We start from the raw sequence: 22126 nt of genomic DNA, 5'->3' as shown, positions 1-22126 counted from the left end.
CGATAACAATGCAGCAAAGTATTCACCCGGTGTAGCGTCCAGATAAGAAGGTAAACACGTCAGTACTTATTATAAAACTTTATATAACATAATAATGAATTGATGAATTATGTACGACAGATTTATAGTTAACAAAAATTATGTATTATACAGTTGCAATCAAAATTATTTAACCCAAATTGCAAATCAGGCTTATTGTCAACATTTACAGACTTTCAGCTGTTTGCAATGAACAAATCAAACAAAAGCAATTGAAATAGTTCAACACAATAAATGCTTCAAGTGGTTTCCCCAAATTCAACTGAAAATGCAACTTATAATGATTTCTCCAGTATCAAAATTATTCAACCCCTTCATGGCAAGCATTTTTAGTACTTAATAGAGCACCCTTTTGCTGTTATGACCTGCTGCAAACGAGATGCACATCCAGACACCAGCTTCTGTCAGCGTTCCTGAGGAATCTTAGCCCATTCCTCATGAACAGTGGCCTCCAGTTCAGTAATATTCTTGGGTTTGCGTGCTGCAACCGCCTTCTTCAAATCCCACCAGAGATTTTCTATGGTGTTCAAGTCAGGTGACTGTGATGGCCCTGTAGAATTACAGGACTTCTTCTGCAACCAAGCCTTGGTGGAATTTGAGGTATACTTGGGATCATTGTCCTGTTGGAAGGTCCAATGACGACCCAGCTTCAGCTTCTTCACAGACGGTATGTTTTCTCCTAGGATTGCCTGATACTTCAATGAATCCATCTTGCCTTCCACACGTTGCAGGTTTCCAGTGCCAGAGGATGCAAAGCAGCCACAGAGCATCACCGAGCCACCACCATGCTTGACTGTGGACAGAGTGTTCTTTCTTCATTCTTCTTCCTCCAGACATACCGCTGATCCATCGTTCTGAAAAATTCCAGTTTTGTTTCATCACTCCACAGAATAGAATCCCAAAAGGTCTGTGGCTTATTTATATGATTTGGAGCAGAGTTTTCTTGTGCTTTTGGATCAGTAGTGTTGCATGTCTTGGAGTTCTGGCATGGAAACGTTCCACGTTTAGTACGCGCCTTACTGTGCTTACTGAAACCTCAGGGCTTGTCATCACCAAGTCTTGCTGCAGGTCTTTTCAGTCACTCAAGGGTTTTTCACAACCTGCCTTCTCAGAAATCTGGTTGCAGCCATTGATAGCTTCCTTTTTCTGCCCCGCATAGGTATTTCATACATTTTCCACCCCTAGCCAGTTCAGGTATTTCATGTGTTCCGGCTCAAGCACACCTGGTGCAAGTAATGAATCCCTGATCTGAGGTGTGCTTGAGACAACATCTGTTTTGCATAATTGTGCTGTTGTGAGGGATTCTATTCAGGGGGTTGGATAATTAGAAACTGGAGAAATCATTATAAGTTGCATTTTCAGTTGAATTTCCGGAAACCACTTGAAGCATTCGTTGTGTCGAACTATTTTTATTGCTTTTGTTTGATTTGTTCACTGCAAACAGCTGAAAGTCTGTAAATATTGACAATAAACCTGATTTGCAATGGGGGTTGAATAATTTTGATTGCAACTGTAATATAATGCTCTGCTATAAGGTCATCATTATAATGGGTATGGTATCTGATGATCATAACACGTTAGTCTTCATGATTTAGTTAAAAACAAAGAAGGTGAGGGATTCCAGTCTCTCGAGAAATCATGACATCCTTAACACGTCCTTAATATCCTGTAATCTGGCGAATCTAAGTAAACAATTCATTAACAACCAGGCAGACAGTCTATCTATGCAGGACGTGTAAATAAACGTGCGGATTGAGCAACGATAGGCCACACCCCCTCTTTCCCTTACAACCAATGAGATGACTTGAATCGGCGCGAGCGTGGAAAAACATCGAATGAGAACGGTCACACACACACACACACACACACACAAACCGCCCCCTCTCCGCTCCCCCCCCCCCTCCCTTTGCGCGCGCGCGTGTGTGTGTTTCCGCCTGCGCGCCTGAGAACGATTCCCATGGGAGTCGCGATATTTTCACTGTGGGTAAACACTGCCACGGGCGCGCTAGACATTAACCTTCGTAAACTTCTTATAACCTTCATACAAGCGGTTATTGCGTCTCTCAAGTGGACATGTCGCACCCGAAAAAACACCATATTACGTAATACATATATACAGTATACTATATATATATATATATATATATATATATATATATATATATATATATATATATATATATAATTATTATTTAGTTGCTAGGAAACGGGGCGCCATTTTGGGAGGCGCAGAAACGAGATGTTTAGGTGAAAATTGGGAGAAAGTGGAAACTCGACATTCTGCTCGCTCTCTCTCTCTCTCTCTCTCTCTCTCACTTACACACTCACACTCCAGTGTGTGCGTATGTGTGTGTGTGAGTGTGTGTGTGTGTGTCCCTATGTCTCTCTCTCCCTCCCCTCCCTCCCCTCACTGGGAGAATGCCCGTGTTGTACTGACAGAAACGCTACGGGCTCATCAGACATGGAGGCCCGATTAACGGGCAGAGGCCCATTCTCACGCCTTTAAAAACACAACCCTTCGCCGGTCCCCGGACAAAGGAAAGCCTGGCGACATTTCGGAACATTACGGGTAAAAAACCTCCTCATCTCCGAAGACGAGAAAGGGGCCAAGAAATTTGAGCGAGAGATCCATTTCGGGTTTCTGTTGATTCAACTCGGCCGCCATTTTGTTGACAGTTCGTGTTTTTTAATAACCTGTACGTACACGGCGGCTTTATCCGACTAGCGCTCGCTTTTACTTCTACTTTCACTGGTTTGGGAGGAATGACGCGGGCGTTTTTTGATCGCTGTCATTTAAACAAGAAGGACACTTTGCTAAGCTGAGTTGTGGTGTCTCGTTAAAGCTAGGCTACGTTGCTGCTGCGGGTTGCTCGTAGTTAGCCAGCTAGCCGTATCAGCAATGTGCCACTGACAGGATTGATTACCCCCGCTCACCAGCACCATTCAGTTGGCATGTTTTTCAGGGGTATAAATCTGATTTATTGGTTAATTTAAATCATAAAAACAAGATGATTAGTCACGGGGTTGTTCGTGGGTTACTGCCACGTTGGTAGTAGGAAGGCCACCTTAGCGCTTGCAGGCAAACCCTGAAAAAAAAAAAGATAGCTAGCCTAGTAAAGTAGCTAAGCTGGATAAGGAAAGTAGCCTAATGGGGATTCATTACTGCGTTACTACTACAGAATAAACACAGAGTCATTCAGTGTGCACAGACTAAAATTTCCATTTAAAACGTTGAAATATATTATTACAGTCTAATAACTCGCTGTGCGTGTGTGTGTACATATTGCTCATAAGGGGCACAGGTTTGGGGTCAGTGTTGTGATTTGTGTGTTAGGGATTGAGCTAGTTTGGGAGCCAAGACAACTCTAAAAGGAAGATCAACACACATTTTTACACTTCGGAATAGTTTATACACTGCTTGCTGAGCTAGTTATCTTTTGATCTTTATTATTTCTGTTTTGTTGTTGTTGTTGTTTTTTTTTGTTTTTTTTTTGGGACATCAGCAGTTTACCGAAGGAACCATGTTGGGACTCATGAAGGGAGGATTTTGATCCGAATGATGTGAAATCTCGTTTTTGGACCTTAAATAAACGTAAGTAAGTTGTTTTCACGCTTTAGGACAGTTTATGAAAGCGCTTTCATGCCGTGTGTATGTTTGGATGGGAGGAGAAACTCCAGCATCTGCGTGTTTTGGTGTCTTTTATTACTGTTATGGAGGTGTGGAGGTCATGTCTTCAAAGCAAACACACACACTGTTGTGTTTATGTATATACATCTGTAAATAGTTGGAATGGTTATTTTCAGCTCTTTTGGATTGAAGACGGATTAAATAAAGGGCTGGTGGAGGTTATTTTTTTTTTGTTGAACTGAAACATTTCCTCCAGTTTGTTTCGGATCTGTGTGTGTGTTTTCCAGGGATTCCTAACTACCCTGTTTTTGTCCTGGTTTAGTGACCTACTGTTTTAACAGAATCTGTAAATGTTAACTAAAAGCGACCTGGTAGGTGATGTGGGAGAATCTGTCTGGAACCTTTCAGTCACCTTTGACCCTTGACCCCTTCAGCCCCAGCGTCGTCAAAACGGCTGTCAAGGCAACTAGCGCCAGGCTGGCCTTGCCTTTCCTTTTCTTTCCTCACCTTTCCCTTTCTTTCCTTTTCTTTCTTTTTCTTTCATTTTCCTTCCTTGCCTTTCCTTTTCTTTCCTCACCTTTCCCTTTCTTTTCTTTCCTTGTCTTTCCTTGTCTTTCCTTGTCTTTCCTTGCCTTTCCTTTTCTTTCCTTTCCTTTCTTTTCCTTTTCTTTCCTCTTCTTGTCTTTCCTTGTCTTTCCTTTTCTTTCCTTTCATTTTCTTTCCTTTCCTTGCCTTTTCTTTCCTTTCATTTCATTTTCTTTCCTTGCCTGTCCCCTTTTCTTCTCAGCATACTTTTGTTTATAATTAGAAATAATTATAAGAAATCTCTTAGTTGAAATAACTATCTTGTTCATAAAATTAATTTATCAAAGCAGATTTCTGTGTTCACACAAAAATGAGGTGTTAGTGAAAAATCCGATCAATTCAAACAAACAAACCAGAAATAACGTTCGCAGCCTACTCGTGCTCTTGAGCGTGCATAAACTTACGCATAAGAAGACTAACGCCAACCTCGTCTTGAGTGACTTCTAATGATATTGTTTGAACGGATTACTGCACTTTTTATATCTCTAGTATACCGATGAAGTTAAATGGCTTATGTTTTACGTTTACAGCGTTTAGCAGACGCCCTTATCCACTTATAGAAGAGCTTTGGAGTCTCCATCAAAAAAGAGTTCACTAATTGAACTGTATAAAGAAAGCGAGCCGACACGAACCCGTAAATTAAGATGAATTAAAGTAATCGTTCAATCATGACAAAAGAAATGGTGGTGTATAAACGGAGGATGGGCCGATCTGTATGTCTGTCTGTCTGCCTGCCTCTCTGTCTGACTGTCTGCACAGAGACGTAACCGTAAACAAACACCTCAGCTGACAGAAGATTCAGCGCTCACTTCTTGATATTAATTTGATAAATGATTAAATATTTTCATTGGCATAGACGAGAGTTAAAATAACTTGCAGGTCTGATTTACTCTGATTGTTCATTTCATGCTCCCAGCTGGCTGTGCACTCGACCTTTTATGGAGTTTTATGGGCGTCACTACATGCAAATGAGCCGTTTCGAGCGCGTTCTGCGCGGTACGGGCGATCAGACTCGGTACGTGAGCACAAAGAGAATCAGCGTTCGCAAAACTTTTCAAAATCCAGCAGAACATTTTAGTTCGTCACACATTTACGCAAAACTTGACTAAATGATTAGTTAGATCCAGTGTCTGTGAAAATCCTCCCGATGGAATCTTGCTCAGCCATTAAAATCTTACTCTGAAAGTGATCAATAGTTTTGTCATTGTTATTAAAATAAATGTTTTTCATTTGTAGCTGCCTGTAGCAGCTCTGTCCGGTTAATAGATTATGTACCGTCATCTTTTTAACGAGCTCGTCTTACTTAACAGATCCTCCTTTAATGCGATATATTTAACGTGTACATTAACGAGCCCAACTCCTCAGTCATTTCCACACAACTCATATACACGACACGCGCAGAACACGACGAAAGAGTCCGTTCATTCCCAGCTTGTCGTGTTCATGCTCTTGATAAAACGTAACAGCAGCCAGTCTTCAGCTGTTAAACTGTATAAAACTCGTCCTGCATTCTCTATCTCTCTCACTCTCTCTCTCCCCCTCGCTTTCTCTCTCTCGCTCTCTCTCGCGCACGCAAGTGCTCCTTAGTTTTCTTTTGAAATGTGAGACAACTGTACATGGTATTAGTGGGAATTAAAAGGTCACTGAAACTTTAGAGTTGACACCGCTTTAATAAGCTCTCCTTTTAAAGACGAATAAATACACTGTCACAAGTACATGTTGTAGCATTTTTAAAGTCTGTTTTACAATTAAAAAGTGAAATGGGAGATAAACTGTGTTCAATTTATAATGAACAAGATTACAAATGATCAAATATATGACCCTGAATACTGTCTGTCTTCAAATCTGCATTCATTCACCACTGGCCTAGCTAGTCATTCCACGCTGAATAATAATAATAAGAATAATACAGGATAAACGTGCCGATTTATTAGAAGTCGTTACATTTACACCATAAACGAGACCTTAATAACTTCCTTAATGTTATTGAGTGCTTATTGGTGACAGAAAATAAATACAATTCTCAGACAGTAGGAAACGTGTGATCACTTGATCAGTGTCGAGTCTCTTCACTGTCTCTTTGCTCCACCGAGCACTGTTCATGTTGACATCAGTGGGGAAATAATCTCTGATTAATTCAGTGACTTCCGTTGACTAAGTTTCTTGTCTTGTTATTAGGTCGTTTTGAAAAAGTGGTCCACTTTCCTCTGTAGAGAACGCATGTAAGCACAGGAGCACGGACTGAATGAATTAGGCGCATGTCCATTTTGCTTCGTTCTTACATTTGAGGTGTCAAAGCATGTTATAGGCAGATAAAGCCTATAGTGTTTGACGTTTTGGTTAGGTTTGGTTTGACAGAATTCAGCCACAGCGATATCTGATGGGTTTTCCCAAGCTGACAGAAGTGTAGTCTACAAGTAATCCTCCGACCTTGCCTTGCATCTAAAACTCAGCTCAAATGAATTTTAAATACATAGCGCTTTTAGCAATGGACGTTGTCACACAGCAGCTTTACAGAAATGTGGATATACTGTGCATTATAAATTAGTCCCTAATGAGCAAGCCAGAGGCGATGGTGGTGAAGAAAAACTCCCTGAGAGGACACGAGGAAGAAACCTAACACTAAACCTAACTCTAACCCTAGGAACCAGACTCAAAAAGTCTGGATGACCATGCATAGAGTGATTAAAATTCATTTTTCTTTTATAACTGTATAAACTGTGGCTCAGTTGGTAGAACAGGTTGTCCACTAATCGTAGGGTTGTTGTCCTTGGGCAAGACACTGAACCCCAAGTTGTCCCCGATGGCAAGTTAGCGCCTTGCATGGCAGCTCTGCTACCATTGGTGCGTGAGTGTGTGTGTGAGAATGGGTGAATGAGTCAGAAAGTGCAGTTGTGTTGACAGAACGTATAAAGCTTATGAGCATGAGAGCATCAGAGTAAATTCTGAATTCATTATAGTTTTAGTTGAAGTTATGAACTGTTCGGTGATGGAGACTTGAGTGCAAACTGTTCCACAGCCATCCTCATGGTTTCTATGTGGTACCATCCACAGTAATCTCGTGGTGACTGTCCATTTGGGTCCCTCCTCCAAACTCAAAACTTTACATATCATATGTGTATATATATATATATATATATATATATATATATATATATATATATATATATATATATATATATATCATACAACGGGCTGATTTATGGTGAAAGCCGACCCAAAACTCTTGTGAAATACCATTGTTCTGTTTAATCTCTTGTATAATGTCAGAAATGATCCATTCGAAAGAGAAGTGTTGAGACTGACATGCACTGTTCATGGCTAGTCGAGGGATTGGGGTTCGCAAACTTCTGCTGAAAGTGAAAGTGAGGAAAAGAGAGAGAGAACTGGCATTGTGTCTTTCTTTTCTTACGCTTGCGGTTACAGGAACAAAGAACACGTTTCAGGCTCTGTGTCTGAAATGCTGCGTCCAAATGGATGAAAAATTCAAACTCGTGATACGCAAACTTTCATCTGGCACCAAAGATGTGGTTTTAAGCCTTTTTTAAAAAAAATTATTATTATTATTATTTTAAAAGGCTATCGAAAGGGAAGCCAAAAAAGCTCAGCGGTTCACTATTCCTGTATTTTTGTCCGCAGCAATTTTCCGGTGTAGGATTTCACTCACGGTTTTACTCCTTCGAAACGAAGAGGGTGCGTGAATGCGACTTAATAACTACGTCGAGAGTACGTCTGTAGGGCCAAGAACACTTAGGAAATAAGAAAACGATTGTCACTGAGGGAGGGATAGACAGAGGAAAGAGAAGAAGGGAGGGGGCACGGGAAAAAAATGTGTTTTCGATTAGCAAGAACACAGCAGCTTTGACCGCTGTACTGTGAGATTTCTACGTGAGTAAGAAGCGAGACGTGTAGAAGTGAGTAAGAGTAAAGGGCTAGGGGACATAAGATGAGTTGTTGTAGGATGGCAGAAAGTAGGTTATGAGTTTTAGTGATATCGAGTGACTGAACATGGGGAAAGCTCAAGACACAAAGTCAATTTCTGAACCATGGTTTATATTGGCAATAATTCCTCCACAGACTGTAGGTACTTTATATAGTCCCTTCTCTATACAGGAGCAATTCCATGCAAATGTCAACCTTACCTTTAAAAAAAATAACGTTCTTAACAAAAGAACAAAACCCTTTTTAAGTTGTCCATTTATGTCTGTATTTTACTGCATTAGTGTGCTGTAATAGAAATTTGAAACACACTCACGTTGTAAACAAGGGCTATATTTAGGACGTGACGACGCTTCAGTGCCGCGTCACGTCCGTAACGTTTCAAGATTAAGTCTATATCATATCATAATTACCAATACATATAACTTCAAACTTTTCTGACAAAGCCAAATTATGTCCATGCTAATTATGATCAACAACTCATCTCTCTTCTTTGCTCTGAACAACCATAACAACCGTAACCATAACCGTTACAGACCTGACCGTATTAAGTCGTATGCATATCACCGGCGCACATTTGTTTACCATGATGCTGCTGTTAGATGACTGACTTATATTCCTGCAATCAGTTTATGGCTTACTGTATATCGGAACATTTTAGAAATTTAATTCATTCATTTATTCTAGTAACATATAAGAAATTAAATTCCAACAACAACGGGAGCACCGTGGGGATTTACAGATCACTACAATGTTCTCATTCTTACAGTATTTGAAAAAATGAGAGAGAGATGAATCATCGCTCTCTCTCTCTCTCTCTCTCTCTCTCTTTCTCTCGCCGTACATCCTGGATATATGGCTGGTTTTCACAGGGATAACACACAGGCATACACTCATTCACACTCGCACTCAAACTTACAGGCAATGTATTGTCTCAAATTCACCGGACCTGCATGTCTTTGGATTGTGGGGGGAAATCTGCGATTTAAACTATTAGAGGTGATCAATGTTTAATATAGCTGTTGATCTAGCTTGCAATTCTGTACCATTCGTGATCTCGTGCACACCAAATTCATGGTCTCTAAACTGAGTCTTGAACAACGCCACACTGGTTACACCTTAACGGCATCACTGAACACAGGTTTAAATAATCCATAACCACTTGGGATACTGTGATTCCAGTTTAAAGTTGACTAATTGTGCAGCCTTACCATGCTGATGCCTCAGAGGTCAAAGTTTGGTGGTTTAAATACCCACTAGAGGTCTCTGTTGAAGTTTTTAAAGCGTTTTATATGCTTTTCCATAGTCAGGTAAGTGCAGCTTTCAGACCCGTGACGTCCATAACAATGGGTTTTCCTCATAAATGCGAAAATGAAAATAAAATAAATATTCTATGTTCTATGGAGAGCCAACCCTTCTCCATTCGGTTTGTATTAATACTTCTGGTTTGTGCATTTTATTTCAGAGAATTCCTTCAAAGTATGTTGTCTCCCAAAAACTTATCTCCTTTTTTGCCACGTCCGTAACGCAGGTATACAGGGGCATCTCAAAAAGATTAGAATATTGTGGAAAAGTAAAAATTTTTTCCGTAATTTAATTAAAAAAGTGGAACTTTCATATATTCTAGATTCATTACACATAAAGTGAAATATTTCAAGCCTTTTTTTTTGTTGTTTGTTTTAATCTTGTTGATTACGGCTTACAGCTCATGGAAATTAAAAATCCAGTATCTCCGAATATTAGAATAAAGAATTTATAATGCAGAAATGTCGACCTCCTGAAAAGTATGTTAATTTATGCACTCAATACTTGGTTGCGGCTCCTTTTGCATGAATTACTGCATCAATGCAGTGTGGCATGGAGGTGATCAGCCTGTGGCACTGCTGAGGTGTTCTGGAAGCCCAGGTTGCTTTGATAGCGGCCTTCAGCTCGTCTGTATTGTTGGGTCTGGTGTCTCTCATAGATTCTCTATGGGGTTCAGGCCAGGCGAGTTGGCTGACCAATCAAGCACAGTAACACCATGGTCAGCAAACCAGTTACTAGACGTTTTGTCACTGTGAGCAGGTGCCAAGTCCTGCTGGAAAATGAAATCAGCAGCTCCATAAAGCTTGTCAACAGATTGAAGCATGAAGTGCTCTAAAATCTCCTGGTAGACGGTGCATCGACTCTCGACTTGAGAAAACACAGTGGACCAACACCAGCAGATGACATGGCCCCCAAATCATCACTGACTGTGGAAACTTCACACTGGACTTCAAGCAACTTGGATTCTGTTCCTCTCCACTCTTCCTCCAGACCCTGGGACCTTGATTTCCAAATGAAATGCAAAATTTACTTTCAATGTTGTGGTTGTGTACTGATCCAGACTGAGACCTTTGCAGGTGTTTTGAGTTAATTACCTGATTAGAGCTCTTCTCAGGTCGACATTTCTGTATTATAAATTCTAATTATAATTTATTCTAATATTTTGAGATACTGGATTTTTTTTATTTCCATGAGCTGTAAGCCGTAATCATCAAGCTTAAAACAACAACAAAAAAAGGCTTGAAATATTTCACTTCATGTGTAATGAATAATATATTCTAGAAAGTTCCACTTTTTGAATTAAATTATGGAAAAATAAATGAACTTTTCCACAATTTTCGATTTTTTTGTGATGCACCTGTATTTCCCTCGTCTAAAATAGAAAACATGAGTATAGACTGATATTTTTCTGATGTCAGGACTCTGTTGTTAGGGGTTATGGAAAATATAAAAAGATGGTTCAGTATACTGATGATAAATACATTCTCTGAGAATTTATACTTCAATGTTTTGACTGTTAATGTCACGTCCGTAATGCTGGAATTGCTCCTAGTGCTTCTCTGGTCTCTTGTTATTCTTTTGCCCTTAGCGGGGCACGACGAAGCCTTTGGCATGCCTCTACTTTCGCATTCTGCCTCTTTCTCTTCCTCCATCGCTGTTGTTTTGATTGGCGATCACATAGGACTGGAGAAGCCAGCCAGGTTCTCTGACTCCCAGGGGGCCCTCTGTGCTGAGGTCACAGCTCTGACTTGCCTCTCAATGATTCTAGACACAGAAACCACCTGCTCTGGGCAAGCCTTCATCCTAAACACTCTAGAGCTGGTTTGAAAGGTTAAAGGGAACAGGATACTACCACTTCTTTGATATAATATAAATGTCGGTGATATGAACATCAGCCATGAAGTGATGCTGGTCTGATGCTGCGATTTTGCATTAAAACCTACGTTTGTATTAGTAGCGAGTGATAAAGCAATGTTCGTACACAACATTACATTATTGTGATCCTAAAGGGCAGTATGTGAAATGGTGCATCATCGACAGAAGTAGGGGTTTTGGCAGTAGGAGTTGGGAATGAGTAGCGTGTGCGAGTTAGGGCGCTTTCAGATGCTCAGCGTTTTGAGGTTGTCTCATCACAAAGGTAGGCGATTCGTACATTTTAAGCAGCGAGGTTGAAGCTGTGCCACATCATCAAGACGTGTTAGAAAACGTAGCTCATTCATAGAGCTAGCCCATTGTGCACATTTCTAAATCAAGCATTTCTCTAAATCTCAGAGAAAAGCTGTAGGCACAGCTCTCTCCATAGAGATACAATGGTTTCACCATTGCATCTGTAAGTGCCCTTATAGCATCGAGGTGCATTTGATTACGTCTCAACTTATGTTTCAATTGAAAAGACACAGTAAGAAGGTACTCAGTCTCAATAAAACTCAAGTATAAATATGCCAAAATAATACTTAAGTATAGGAACAAAGTACAACTACTCAAGTATTTTCCATACCTGGCACAGTCACTAAACTTCAGATCATTCATGTAAAATATTTTCGATATATTCTTTTCAATTATTATTTTAAACAGTTTATTAACTAGGGCCATTGGTTTTAATTGCTCTCTAAGCATCATTTAAAACTAAACTGTCCGGTTGCTTTTAGGGCTTAAAATAGGACCTCTGATAATACAGATACAGTATATGGCCAAAAGTTTGTAGACACCTAACCAATCAGACCCATATGTGCTTGTTGAACATCCCATTCCAGATTTATTCCTTCTGTCATAATAAGCTCCACTTTTCTGGGAAGGCTTTCCACTTGGGGCGTGGCTGTGGGGATTTGTGTTCATTCAGCTACAAGAGCGTTAGTGAGGTTGAGGTCAGGTGCTGATGTTGGAATGTCGAGGAGGCTCCAGTTTCAGTTCATCCCAAAGGTGTTCAGTGGGGTTGAGGTCAGGGCTCTGTGCAGGACACTCGAGTTCTTCTAACTTCTTCCAACCTTAACACACCATGTCTTCATGGACTACACTTTGTGCACTTTGTGTCATGCTGGAACAGGTTTCGGGAATCTTAGTTCCAGTGAAGGGAAATTATAATGCTACAGCATACAAAGACATACTATTCAATTGTGTACTTCCAAATTTGTCTAAGAACCTTCATACAGGTGTGATGGATAGGTGTCCAAAAATATGGTCATATAGTGTGTGTTACTGAGTATAACCTATCTGCTGCTATGCACAGATTGTCAACCCCTCCCTCTATCCTGTCCAAAGCACAGCGCCACTAAGTGGACAACTACCAATAGAAGTGAAGGAATTGAAGGACAGTGGTATGGTCCTTCAACCCAACCCCCAATTTTGGCTCCAGATATTCTTGCCTAGTTACAGGTTCTCAACCAGACAGTATGACTTGTTTGTTGTACACATATAGAAAAGCACTACTGTTTTGCTCGCAAATAGATGGTGGCAATTAGGAAAAACCAGCAGAGAAATTCAGATCATTGTAACACTACTATACAGTAATGAAATACACAACGTAATTCAAAAACAAATAATCTTTTATCCAGAATTTACTTTTTGTTTTTGCTGGAAGGTGTCCGATTTTTAGTCAAATGATTGCTTTTGCATAATGTAGTTTGTGCAGTCATATCAGACTAGCCTGATGCTGTAGTGAGCCATGGCAGTTGAAAGTGAACTACAGCTTAGATACACTCACGAGTGAGAAGTGTAGAGCGATTTGAGGTTGATCCCACCTGCATGGTACTTCTAGTCTGGTGTCTGCTGTGCTGGTAACTAAATAGCATCTGGTCAGCAGAGGGCCTGTGGTGGTCCCTTTCCAGTGATACACGGCCTAGCAACAGTCAGCACTCGTATAACTAATCAATAGCTATGAGAAATGTGGCATTTCACTCCAGTGACAAGTCACTCCAGCGACAGTGAGTTAGGTTAATGATTTGCCAACGTTTTGGTTTTGTTCATAAGCATTGGTAGAAGAAGCAGAGCAAAATATCGAGCTTCAGGATGAGTGCTGTGACTTGCACTGAATGTGAATGAGTGTCAGGAGCTAAAGGGAATCCACACATTCATTTGAATGTTATTTTCATAAGTTGTCTTTAAAATATTTAAAATTATGTCACCTTGAGGTCAGTGGTAAAGGCTAGTTGGATCCTCCGCCACATGGTCAGTATGACTTACCTAGTTGGCCACAGCTGTCAGATGTTTTACCAGTTACAGTCTGATTATCTGTCTGCACCGCTGTGTGACGTACTTTTCGAATTGCATTCAGTGCACTTTTATCAGTTGTTCTAATGTTAATACCACGTGTACTTTTAGAATTACACGTCACGTACAAATGTCTTCTTAACCAATTACTTTATCTCTCTTTCTCACCAGTTTGAAGGTGACGAGGGCTGGGCAGCCAGGAGAGGACATCGTTGCTTCAACCCAACAAATATTATTATATCCCTTCCCATCTACCACCTCCAGCTGGATTCTGCATCTCCCAGTACTGTACTGCTTGTGAGCATACCCTGCTCAGCCCTTCCCTGATTCTCATATCATCAATGGATCAGAGGACACAAGGAGGGCCCACCACACCACCTCCTCTCCCCGCAAATACCCTACCAGTTGAGTGTGAGAAGGAAGGAGGAGGTGGGAAGAAAGACGATGAAGATGAAAAAAGGAAACGGGAGAAAGAAAGAGATGTGGTGCCGGCTGTTCCCTGTAACTCAGAGAGTGGTGCCGGTGACCAACAGCAACAGCAGTCTCCGCAGTTCTCGGTCAAAGAGACCAGCTACTCGGAGGGCAACGTCAAGCTTAAGATAGGCCTCCAGGCCAAACGTATGAAGAAGCCCCCTAAAATCCTTGAGAACTATGTATGCAGGCCAGCCTTCAGAGCAACGGTTAGACATGGAAGCCGAGGCGGTGGACGAGGCAGCCGTCGAGTGGGACCATCCGATGGTAGTGGCAACACTCCTAGTATGCCACATATTAAAGAAGCAGAAAAGGACCCCAGTGTTAATCCAGGAGCGCTTCAGTCATCAGGCGTTCCATGCAATACTGCACCTACACCTTCTCTTCCTCTTTCCACTTCCACCAGCCCTGAAACTCCTGTGAATGGGAATGCACCAGCTAAAAGAGTAAGTTGGTTCATTAGGTCACTTTGGGGTTTTGAAATGGGAAGGGGAGAAAAGCAAAAAATTAACTGACTAGAAGGAATTACATAAACTTTCTGATAAAATGTTGATTAAAGGAGCCAAGCCAACATTTTGGTGGGGATTTCGTTCTAGATTCTTTAAGCTATATATTTTATACGTTACAGTTTTGCTGTCCTTTCAGCAACCAAGGATACGTTTACACAACAATGATGTACTTAAGACGGAAAAGTTTGCGTACGGACAACAACGTCGTCAAAACTATTCCCATTCACACGGCTCCGCGGAAACGACTAAAAGCGTGGTATTATGCATGCCAGGCCAGTAGTTGGCGATGTCGCTTTGTAAAGAAACACTACACGCCTACGCACATAAGCATTTACGCAAGCGTGTCCACCGTATTGATCCGGGCAAGACTGCCCTATAAACAAATACAAGTAAACAGGGGAGCTGCGGTTTTTCTGGATAAAAACCACAATAACGTTTACATTTCTCAAACAATTTCAATGGTTTATGATATACGTGGAGTAGAAAAAAGTTCTGTCTTGAGTAACTTAGAATCTCGATAGTTAAACTTGGAAAAGTATTCATTGACATAAGGAATTGTGAAAACTCACGCTTGTCAAGCATAGAGTCGACTTATTTTTCTTGGTTAATAAATGCTGAGACGTCCCTAATGTAATATAATTTAATGTACATGAAATGTGTTTTTTTTTTCATTGTGGAAATGGGTTTTTCTGATTTCAACCACATCTTTTAGCTCGTTCATTTTTAAATACTGAAAAAAATCTATATAGTGCATCTTTAAGTACTAATAATAGTAATAATCATTGTACCAAAATGGAACAAAATCGGCAAATACAGATCAAATAGTGAGACACTGGCAGTCAGTCTATTTTCTATATTTTATTAGCAATAAAAGGATAGAGACATACTCCAAAACAGACATTTACAAACATAATTATAAGATTTTGAATACCCTTTGTTGGCATAGATGTGGGTTAATAATTTGGCGTATGTAACAAATGTATCTCCGCTGGTCATAGTAGTGATGCAGTAAATCTGCAGTCTGCTGAAGAAGCGTTAATAAACTCAAAACACAGTCCTATAATTTTGAAGTACTCGTATGCATGCCTTTAGACTGAACATGTGAAACGCATGTGCATGATGTCATCGTTTTCACAAATTCTCGTTTTTGTACGTTTACACCGAGACGATAAGGGCATCGTTTTCAAAAACTTGCACTTTGAAACACGTTTTCAAAAGTTTGCATTTTCAGGCCCAGAAACGTTGTTGTCTTGTAAACCACTAACAAAAGCTTTCCGTTTTTAGTTGAAAACATTGTTGTGTAAACGCTTCCCAAGAAAAATCTTTTTTCATTGTTTTTTCTTTGTCTCTCGTCCAGCTTTGCTTCCCATATTACGACACAATACACAATTTTCCCTGTGTATACCAATAGTTAAGACACATAAGGATCTACACAAAATGGCCAAACGTTTGTGGACACTTACACCCATATGTGCTTGGGGAACTTGCCGTTCCAGATTTATTCCCCCTTTGCTGTTATAATAAGCTCCGCTCTCTCTTCTGGGAAGACTTTCCACTAGATTTTGGGGCATGGCTGTGGGGATTTGTGTTCATTCAGGTACAAAAGCATTAGTGAGGTTGAGGTCAGGTGCTGATGTTGGGTGAGGAGGTTCCAGTTCATCCCAAAGGTGTTTAGTGGGGTTGAGGTTAGGGCTCTGTGCAGGACACTCAAGTTCTTTCACCGTCTTCCAATTTTAACACACTATGTCTTGATGGAATTCATTTTGTAGAAGGGAAATTATCATGCCGGAACAGATTTTGGGCCTCTTAGTTCCACTGAAGGGAAATTGTAATGCTACAGCATACAGATACTTTCTATACAATTGTTTGAATCAAACTTTGTGGGAACAGTTGTCCACATACTTTTGGCCGTATACTGTACATTGTGCTGTCTGCATTTATAAGACAAACTGTACAAAATGTTTTTTTCTCTCCTCACCAATGAGATAACCAATGCTATATTCAAAACGGTCATGAGAGAGAGAAAGGGAGAACGAGAGTTTGGCTGTATAACAGCATCCTAGAAATACACTTAATATTTTAATCTAATTTTTTTTTTAATTTATTAATTGTTTTTTATCTAGGTATCTCTATTTCTTTGTAAATGTGTGCAGGAATTTCCTGTATTACAAATGCTGGGCTTGGCTTGTACTATGGGGATGATTAAAATCATGCTAAATTCCTTTAATCCCAAAATGAAAATCAGGCCCCGATATCTACATCCTTTCTCTTTCTCACTTTTTCTTTCTTTTTTTTTTCTAATTGTCTGTGTCTTCTCCTTTGAGGACTTCTTTTCTTCTTTCCATGTCTATGTAATACTGTTTTCTCAAATAAATGGTTAATATTTTTTCCAAGCACACGTTTTTTTGATTAAAAACATACTGTTTATTGTATGTTGGTGTTTACATGTGTTATGTTAAATTAATTCCATTTGGTTAGTTTCAGTCTTTGGAATTTCTGCATTTTTTTTTCTCACTAGGGTCCTCCAAAGCTGGCTTGCAAGTCAGAAGGAAAGGCAGATGTGAAATCCCTTGCATCTTCAGAAAAACCCCTTAACAGTCACTGCCCTGTATCAGACAGCAAATCACACTCCTCTGTAAAAAAGAGCCTTGTATCCCAAACCAACCCACCAGCTCCTACACTACTAAATTCTCCCCCCAGTGCATCTCCACATGACCCCAAAATTGATGGAGTCACAAAACCGCCCCAATACACTTACACGGAGAGCCAGAGGGAGCAAGAAAGAGGCGCTCCAAACTGGGGTACTCCTACAGTCACTGAGAAACTCGCACAGCTTATAGCCACCTGTCCGCCTACTAAATGTCCTAAGCCCAAAGCCCGGAAAGTAACCCCAGCTCCAGCACACAGCAGCTCACCTCCCCTGATCTCAAATTTGCAGCGGCCTGAGCGGGCCATGGCCAACAGGAACACGTATTCCAGGGTAGCTCATCTTGCCCCTCCTCCACCTGTGTCACGGCCCCCAGGTCGTCCATACGGCTCACGAAACAAAGACAGTATCCTGGAGAAGTTATCTGGCATACCTAGAAAAGAGGAAGCTGGTGGACTTTCAAAGGAGATTACAAGTAGCAACAGTAACAGCAGCAACAACATTCCAGCAGTATCTTATAGCAACATTCGCTTAACAACCAATAATGATAGCAATGATGATGATAATAGCAATGGAATAAAATCGCGTCTTGGGCCACATTCATCCACACCTTCTCTTTTCTCCTCTTCCTTGGAGAGAATAGGGAGTGGGATCAGCCACCAGGTGATGCCTGCCTCACTTGGATCAAGGATAACTGCAAGCCCCTTACGAACAGAGGAACCCATTGATAGACAGAAAGAGAGAGACAAAGACATTTTTAATCTCAGAGAAATAAGTAAAGGCTCTTCCCCTGCAATGTCAGGGAAGCAGGACACTAAAGAAAAGGGGCCCTTCTCTGTACCTCGTGGAGAGAGGGGAAAAAGCCTGAGTCCACCTAAACGAAGTCCTGCACAAGAAAGTCACACTAGTGGAGAACATAGCCCTGCCGAGTCCACCAAATTCACTGCTTCTCCTTCTATCCCTACCAGTACTAGTCGCAGCCTCTCACCACTTTGTGATGACCATGACCCTGCATCCCCTGGATCACCAGCAGAACAGGAGTCTAAGCCTCTGAAAAAGCGGCGGGGTCGAAGACCTCGCTGGACTAAGGCAGTCAGTCGCACCCAAAGAGCGTTAGAAGATGCTACTCCTAGTCAAACCAAATCCACCACACTGCCTACCGACCTTTCACCCTCCCCACCCATTCGTCGACCTGTTGGAAGGCCACCAAATGCTAATCGTGTGCTCCCTGTTGTCTCTGAGCTCTATTCTCCACCACCCAAGAAAAGGGGCCGGCCTAAGTCCAAAATGCCAACACTGGATGCCCCTACACGTGGTCGGTTGCCTCTCAAAGTGACTACCCCAAAAGTATACTCCATGTCCAAAGAGGAGCAGGATCCCCCTGTCTTGCACCCAGAGGTAGACCTGAATCCTCCTAAACCCATGCCACGAAAGAGAGGAAGACCAAAACGCTTACCTCCAACCCTACCCCAGGAGACCCAGCCTCCAACTCTTGCTCCAGAGCCAGGGGATACTGTGGCAGGCGACAAGTGCTTTCACAACAAAGGCAATGGGCAGCTCATAATGAAGACGATTATCGGCAAGATCAATAAGATGAAGACTGTAAAACGCAAGAGGTTTCTCAGCCAGATCCTGTTGCAGTCAGGAACGGGAAATGAGCCGGAGGTCACCAAAAGTACAGGCATGTCAGGGACAGTGGCTTCTGCTTCACAATCTCTCTCAACCCTTGCTGCGACATTTGGTGGTAAACTTGGACCACAAATCAACGTAAGCAAAAAAGGGACAATATACATGGGAAAAAGAAGGGGCCGCAAGCCAAAAGCACCAGCCAACAATTCACCAGGTGCCCCTACACCACCACCCGAACCTTTTTTGACCCCAAACACTTCTTCCCCACACCACTCACATCAGTCTTTGGCTTCACAGAACCAGCAAAACCAGATTCCCCCCTCAGACATTTTCCCCTCACCTTCACTTTCCCAGTCTAGTGGAGGACAAAGCCCCATCAGTGACGCTAGTTTTGTGGAACCTGGGTCAGTCCACTTGATGTCCCACTCACACTGTAGCCACCACTCATTTCCCTTTACCCCACCGGCTCTTTCAGCACCTTCCCCACGTTCTTTGGGAGTTTCCACGCCTTTGCTCTCCTCTCAGAAGAAGCCTTCTTGCAGAGGTCACCACCATCACCATCACCACTACCGACAACATTACCATTGTCGCAAGCTCTCACCTCCCAGGCCCCTATTGCCTACATCTCCTGCTCCTCTTAGTGAGCTGAAGGAGGCCACACCTTCCCCAGTCAGTGAGTCACATAGTGAGGAGACTGTGCCCAGTGACAGTGGCATTGGAACTGACAACAACAGTACATCAGATCGTGGGGAGAAGGCTGGGAGTGCTAGTGGGTTAGCTGGGTTAGGTGTCTCACAGAGTTTGACCAATGGGCTACTAATGCCTGGAATGATGGGGTCATCATTGGGCATCGGGGTAGGGCATAACCCCAGAGGCAGTAGGAGACATTCATCTGCTGAACTTCTTGATTGTCCTTCACCCACACCATCCCCACTTGGAGAGAGGTCGTCAGCTGATCCACGGCGACCACACCCATTGGCTCCTGCTTCAGCACTAGTGGGCCACAAAGAGAAGCATAAGCATAAGTGCAAACGGCGTGGGCATGGATGCCCAGGCTATGATAAGTTGAAAAGGCAGAAACGCAAACGCAAGAAGAAGTACCTGCAGCTGCGTTCACGGAGGCAGGATCCTGACTTCCTGGCTGAGCTTGATGAGATATGCGTACGGCTTTGTGGAATACGAATTTCACACCGCACACCAGCTCTTCGCTTGGGCAGCAGCCTGGGTCTCGGTACAGGAACAGCTGGCACAAGTCATGGAGTTGGTATGGCTAGTACCAGAGCAGGCAGTAGCATTGGCGGTGGCACCAACCCCACACCTCATCATTACTTGCATAGAGACCTTTTACCCACAATCTTCAGGATCAACTTTAGTGGGTACTACTCACCCCACCCAGCATACCCATGCGATTCCCTGCACTATGTCCGTAAGCCTGATCTCAAGAAAAAGCGTGGAAGGCCCCCCAAGCTTCGAGAGTCAATGTCAGAGGTGCCTTTTGTTCCTGGCCTAGCGTTCCCCCTTACCAGTGGAGGGTTCTATCACCCGTCTTATGGTGTCCCATACTCCTCAGCCCCTCTTGGACTTGGTTATTATCGGGGCTATCCCCCAGCCAGTGCACTGTACCCTCACCCTCACCACCAGAATCCACATTCTGCCCCATCCCACCATGGCCACCATAGTCCTTCCTTCCCTCCACCTCCTCCTCCTTCATATGTTCATCATCATCATCACCCTCCCCACCTGCTTCTCAACCCTTCTAAGTTCCACAAGAAAAAACATAAGCTTCTAAGACAAGAGTATCTCAGTGGGGGACGTTCAGCAGTGCTGTATCCTCCTATGTCTTCTGAACTGTCATTTAGCTGGCACCATAAACACAAGCACAGACATAAACATCGTGACCGGTGTGGAGAGGAAGAGGGCGATGATGGTGGAGGAGTTGGTAGTAGTGGTGGTGGTGGAGGGAGAAATGGAGGCGAAGGCATGGGAGCAGGAAGAGGAGATCGAGCGAGAAGAGGGGGAAGCATGGAATCACTCAAGCATTGCGGGTATGGTCCGGATGGCTCAGCTGACTCCAGTGCTAACAAGCAGGCAGCTGCTACCTCTGGCAACTCCCCCTCTTCCTCCTCGTCATCCTCAGCAGAAAGGTACAAGCAGAAAGAAGCCTCTATGTCCTGTCTGGTGCCTTCAAGACTATCCTTGGGCCAAGGGAGTCGGGGGCACCATACTGCGGACTCTTGGTTCAGGATTGGCAGCTACGACGTTGATTACTCCAAACTCTCCCACAATCAGACTCTTGGGCAGGGGGCATTCTCTGATGGACATGTGCATAACTCAATGGGTTGCTCAGACAGTGAGGATGAAGATCACACTTCACCAAATGAGGAACAGGACTCAGGCCCCCACACAAACCTTTTTGCTTCAGCCCTTACTCGGACTTCTCTTAGATGTAATCAGGGCAGGAAAGGTGGGAGCTCTGAGGGCTCAAGTCTGACTCGTTTGGACAGATCAGTGAGGAAAGATCTCTCCACATCTGCTGAGAGGAGAGAGTCAGGTAAATGAATTCATGAAAAAGTTTTGAATAGCAATGAAATGTACTATTATGTAGTTTTTAGATTTCGATTTTAGCCTGCCTTTCATTTCTAAACAATCTTGACAAGTGACTGAATAAAAATCAGATCTTGACCCTCTGAGGTGACCCAGATTTAGTTTTTGTGCATTGTGAAGGTTACAGAATTAATGCAGCAAAATGGACTATTATAGCTGTTAGTAATGTGTCCGGCAAAATTTGATTGCATTGTGGAATTCTTGGCTTCCATAAACACCTTTATGGTTAATCTTTTATTGAAAGAAGACTATTAATGGCTACACGGATGTCAGTTGCACATATTTATTATATAGCTGTTAGCATTCAAATGTCTAAAGCCAAATGTATACTTCATTTTTTTAGTCCTACACATAGCCTTTCAAAGTATTCTCCATTTGACATGTAAGCGTACACAGGCAGTCGACGCATGCAAATTACAACAACTTGCACTACCCCTCCTGGCCTACAAGGCTAAAATTATACAAATGCAGGTACTTTCTAACCTTCTCGCACAATCTCTCAGCCACATAGCCATCCATTGTTGTTCCAACTTGCACTCTTTTCCATCTCTTCCGTTTATTCGT

The 22126-nt window shown here is 42.3% G+C and overlaps 1 protein-coding gene across 7 annotated transcripts in view; it reads left to right on the top strand.

Annotated features, from left to right (window-relative positions):
* Window positions 1-2428: 2428 nt before the first annotated feature.
* ash1l (ash1 (absent, small, or homeotic)-like (Drosophila)) overlaps window positions 2429-22126 on the top strand; it is a 43741-nt gene continuing 24043 nt past the window's right edge. For 3 of the 7 annotated variants that reach the window (XM_017481279.3, XM_017481284.3, XM_017481285.3), the window contains exons 1-4: window positions 2429-2608; window positions 3543-3631; window positions 13874-14619; window positions 17201-21509. In XM_017481279.3, the coding sequence (XP_017336768.2) occupies window positions 14044-14619; window positions 17201-21509 (4885 nt within the window). In that variant the 5' untranslated portion in view covers window positions 2429-2608; window positions 3543-3631; window positions 13874-14043. Of the gene's footprint in view, window positions 2609-3542; window positions 3636-13873; window positions 14620-17200; window positions 21510-22126 lie in introns of all 7 variants that reach the window. The other 4 variants (XM_017481281.3, XM_017481280.3, XM_017481283.3 and 1 more) reach the window with 4 other exon arrangements.

This window comes from Ictalurus punctatus, chromosome 12, assembly GCF_001660625.3.
Source record: "Ictalurus punctatus breed USDA103 chromosome 12, Coco_2.0, whole genome shotgun sequence".
NCBI classification, from domain to species: domain Eukaryota; kingdom Metazoa; phylum Chordata; class Actinopteri; order Siluriformes; family Ictaluridae; genus Ictalurus; species Ictalurus punctatus.
Note: the sequence above shows the minus strand (reverse complement) of the source record. Positions and strands in the feature narration are given on the sequence as shown.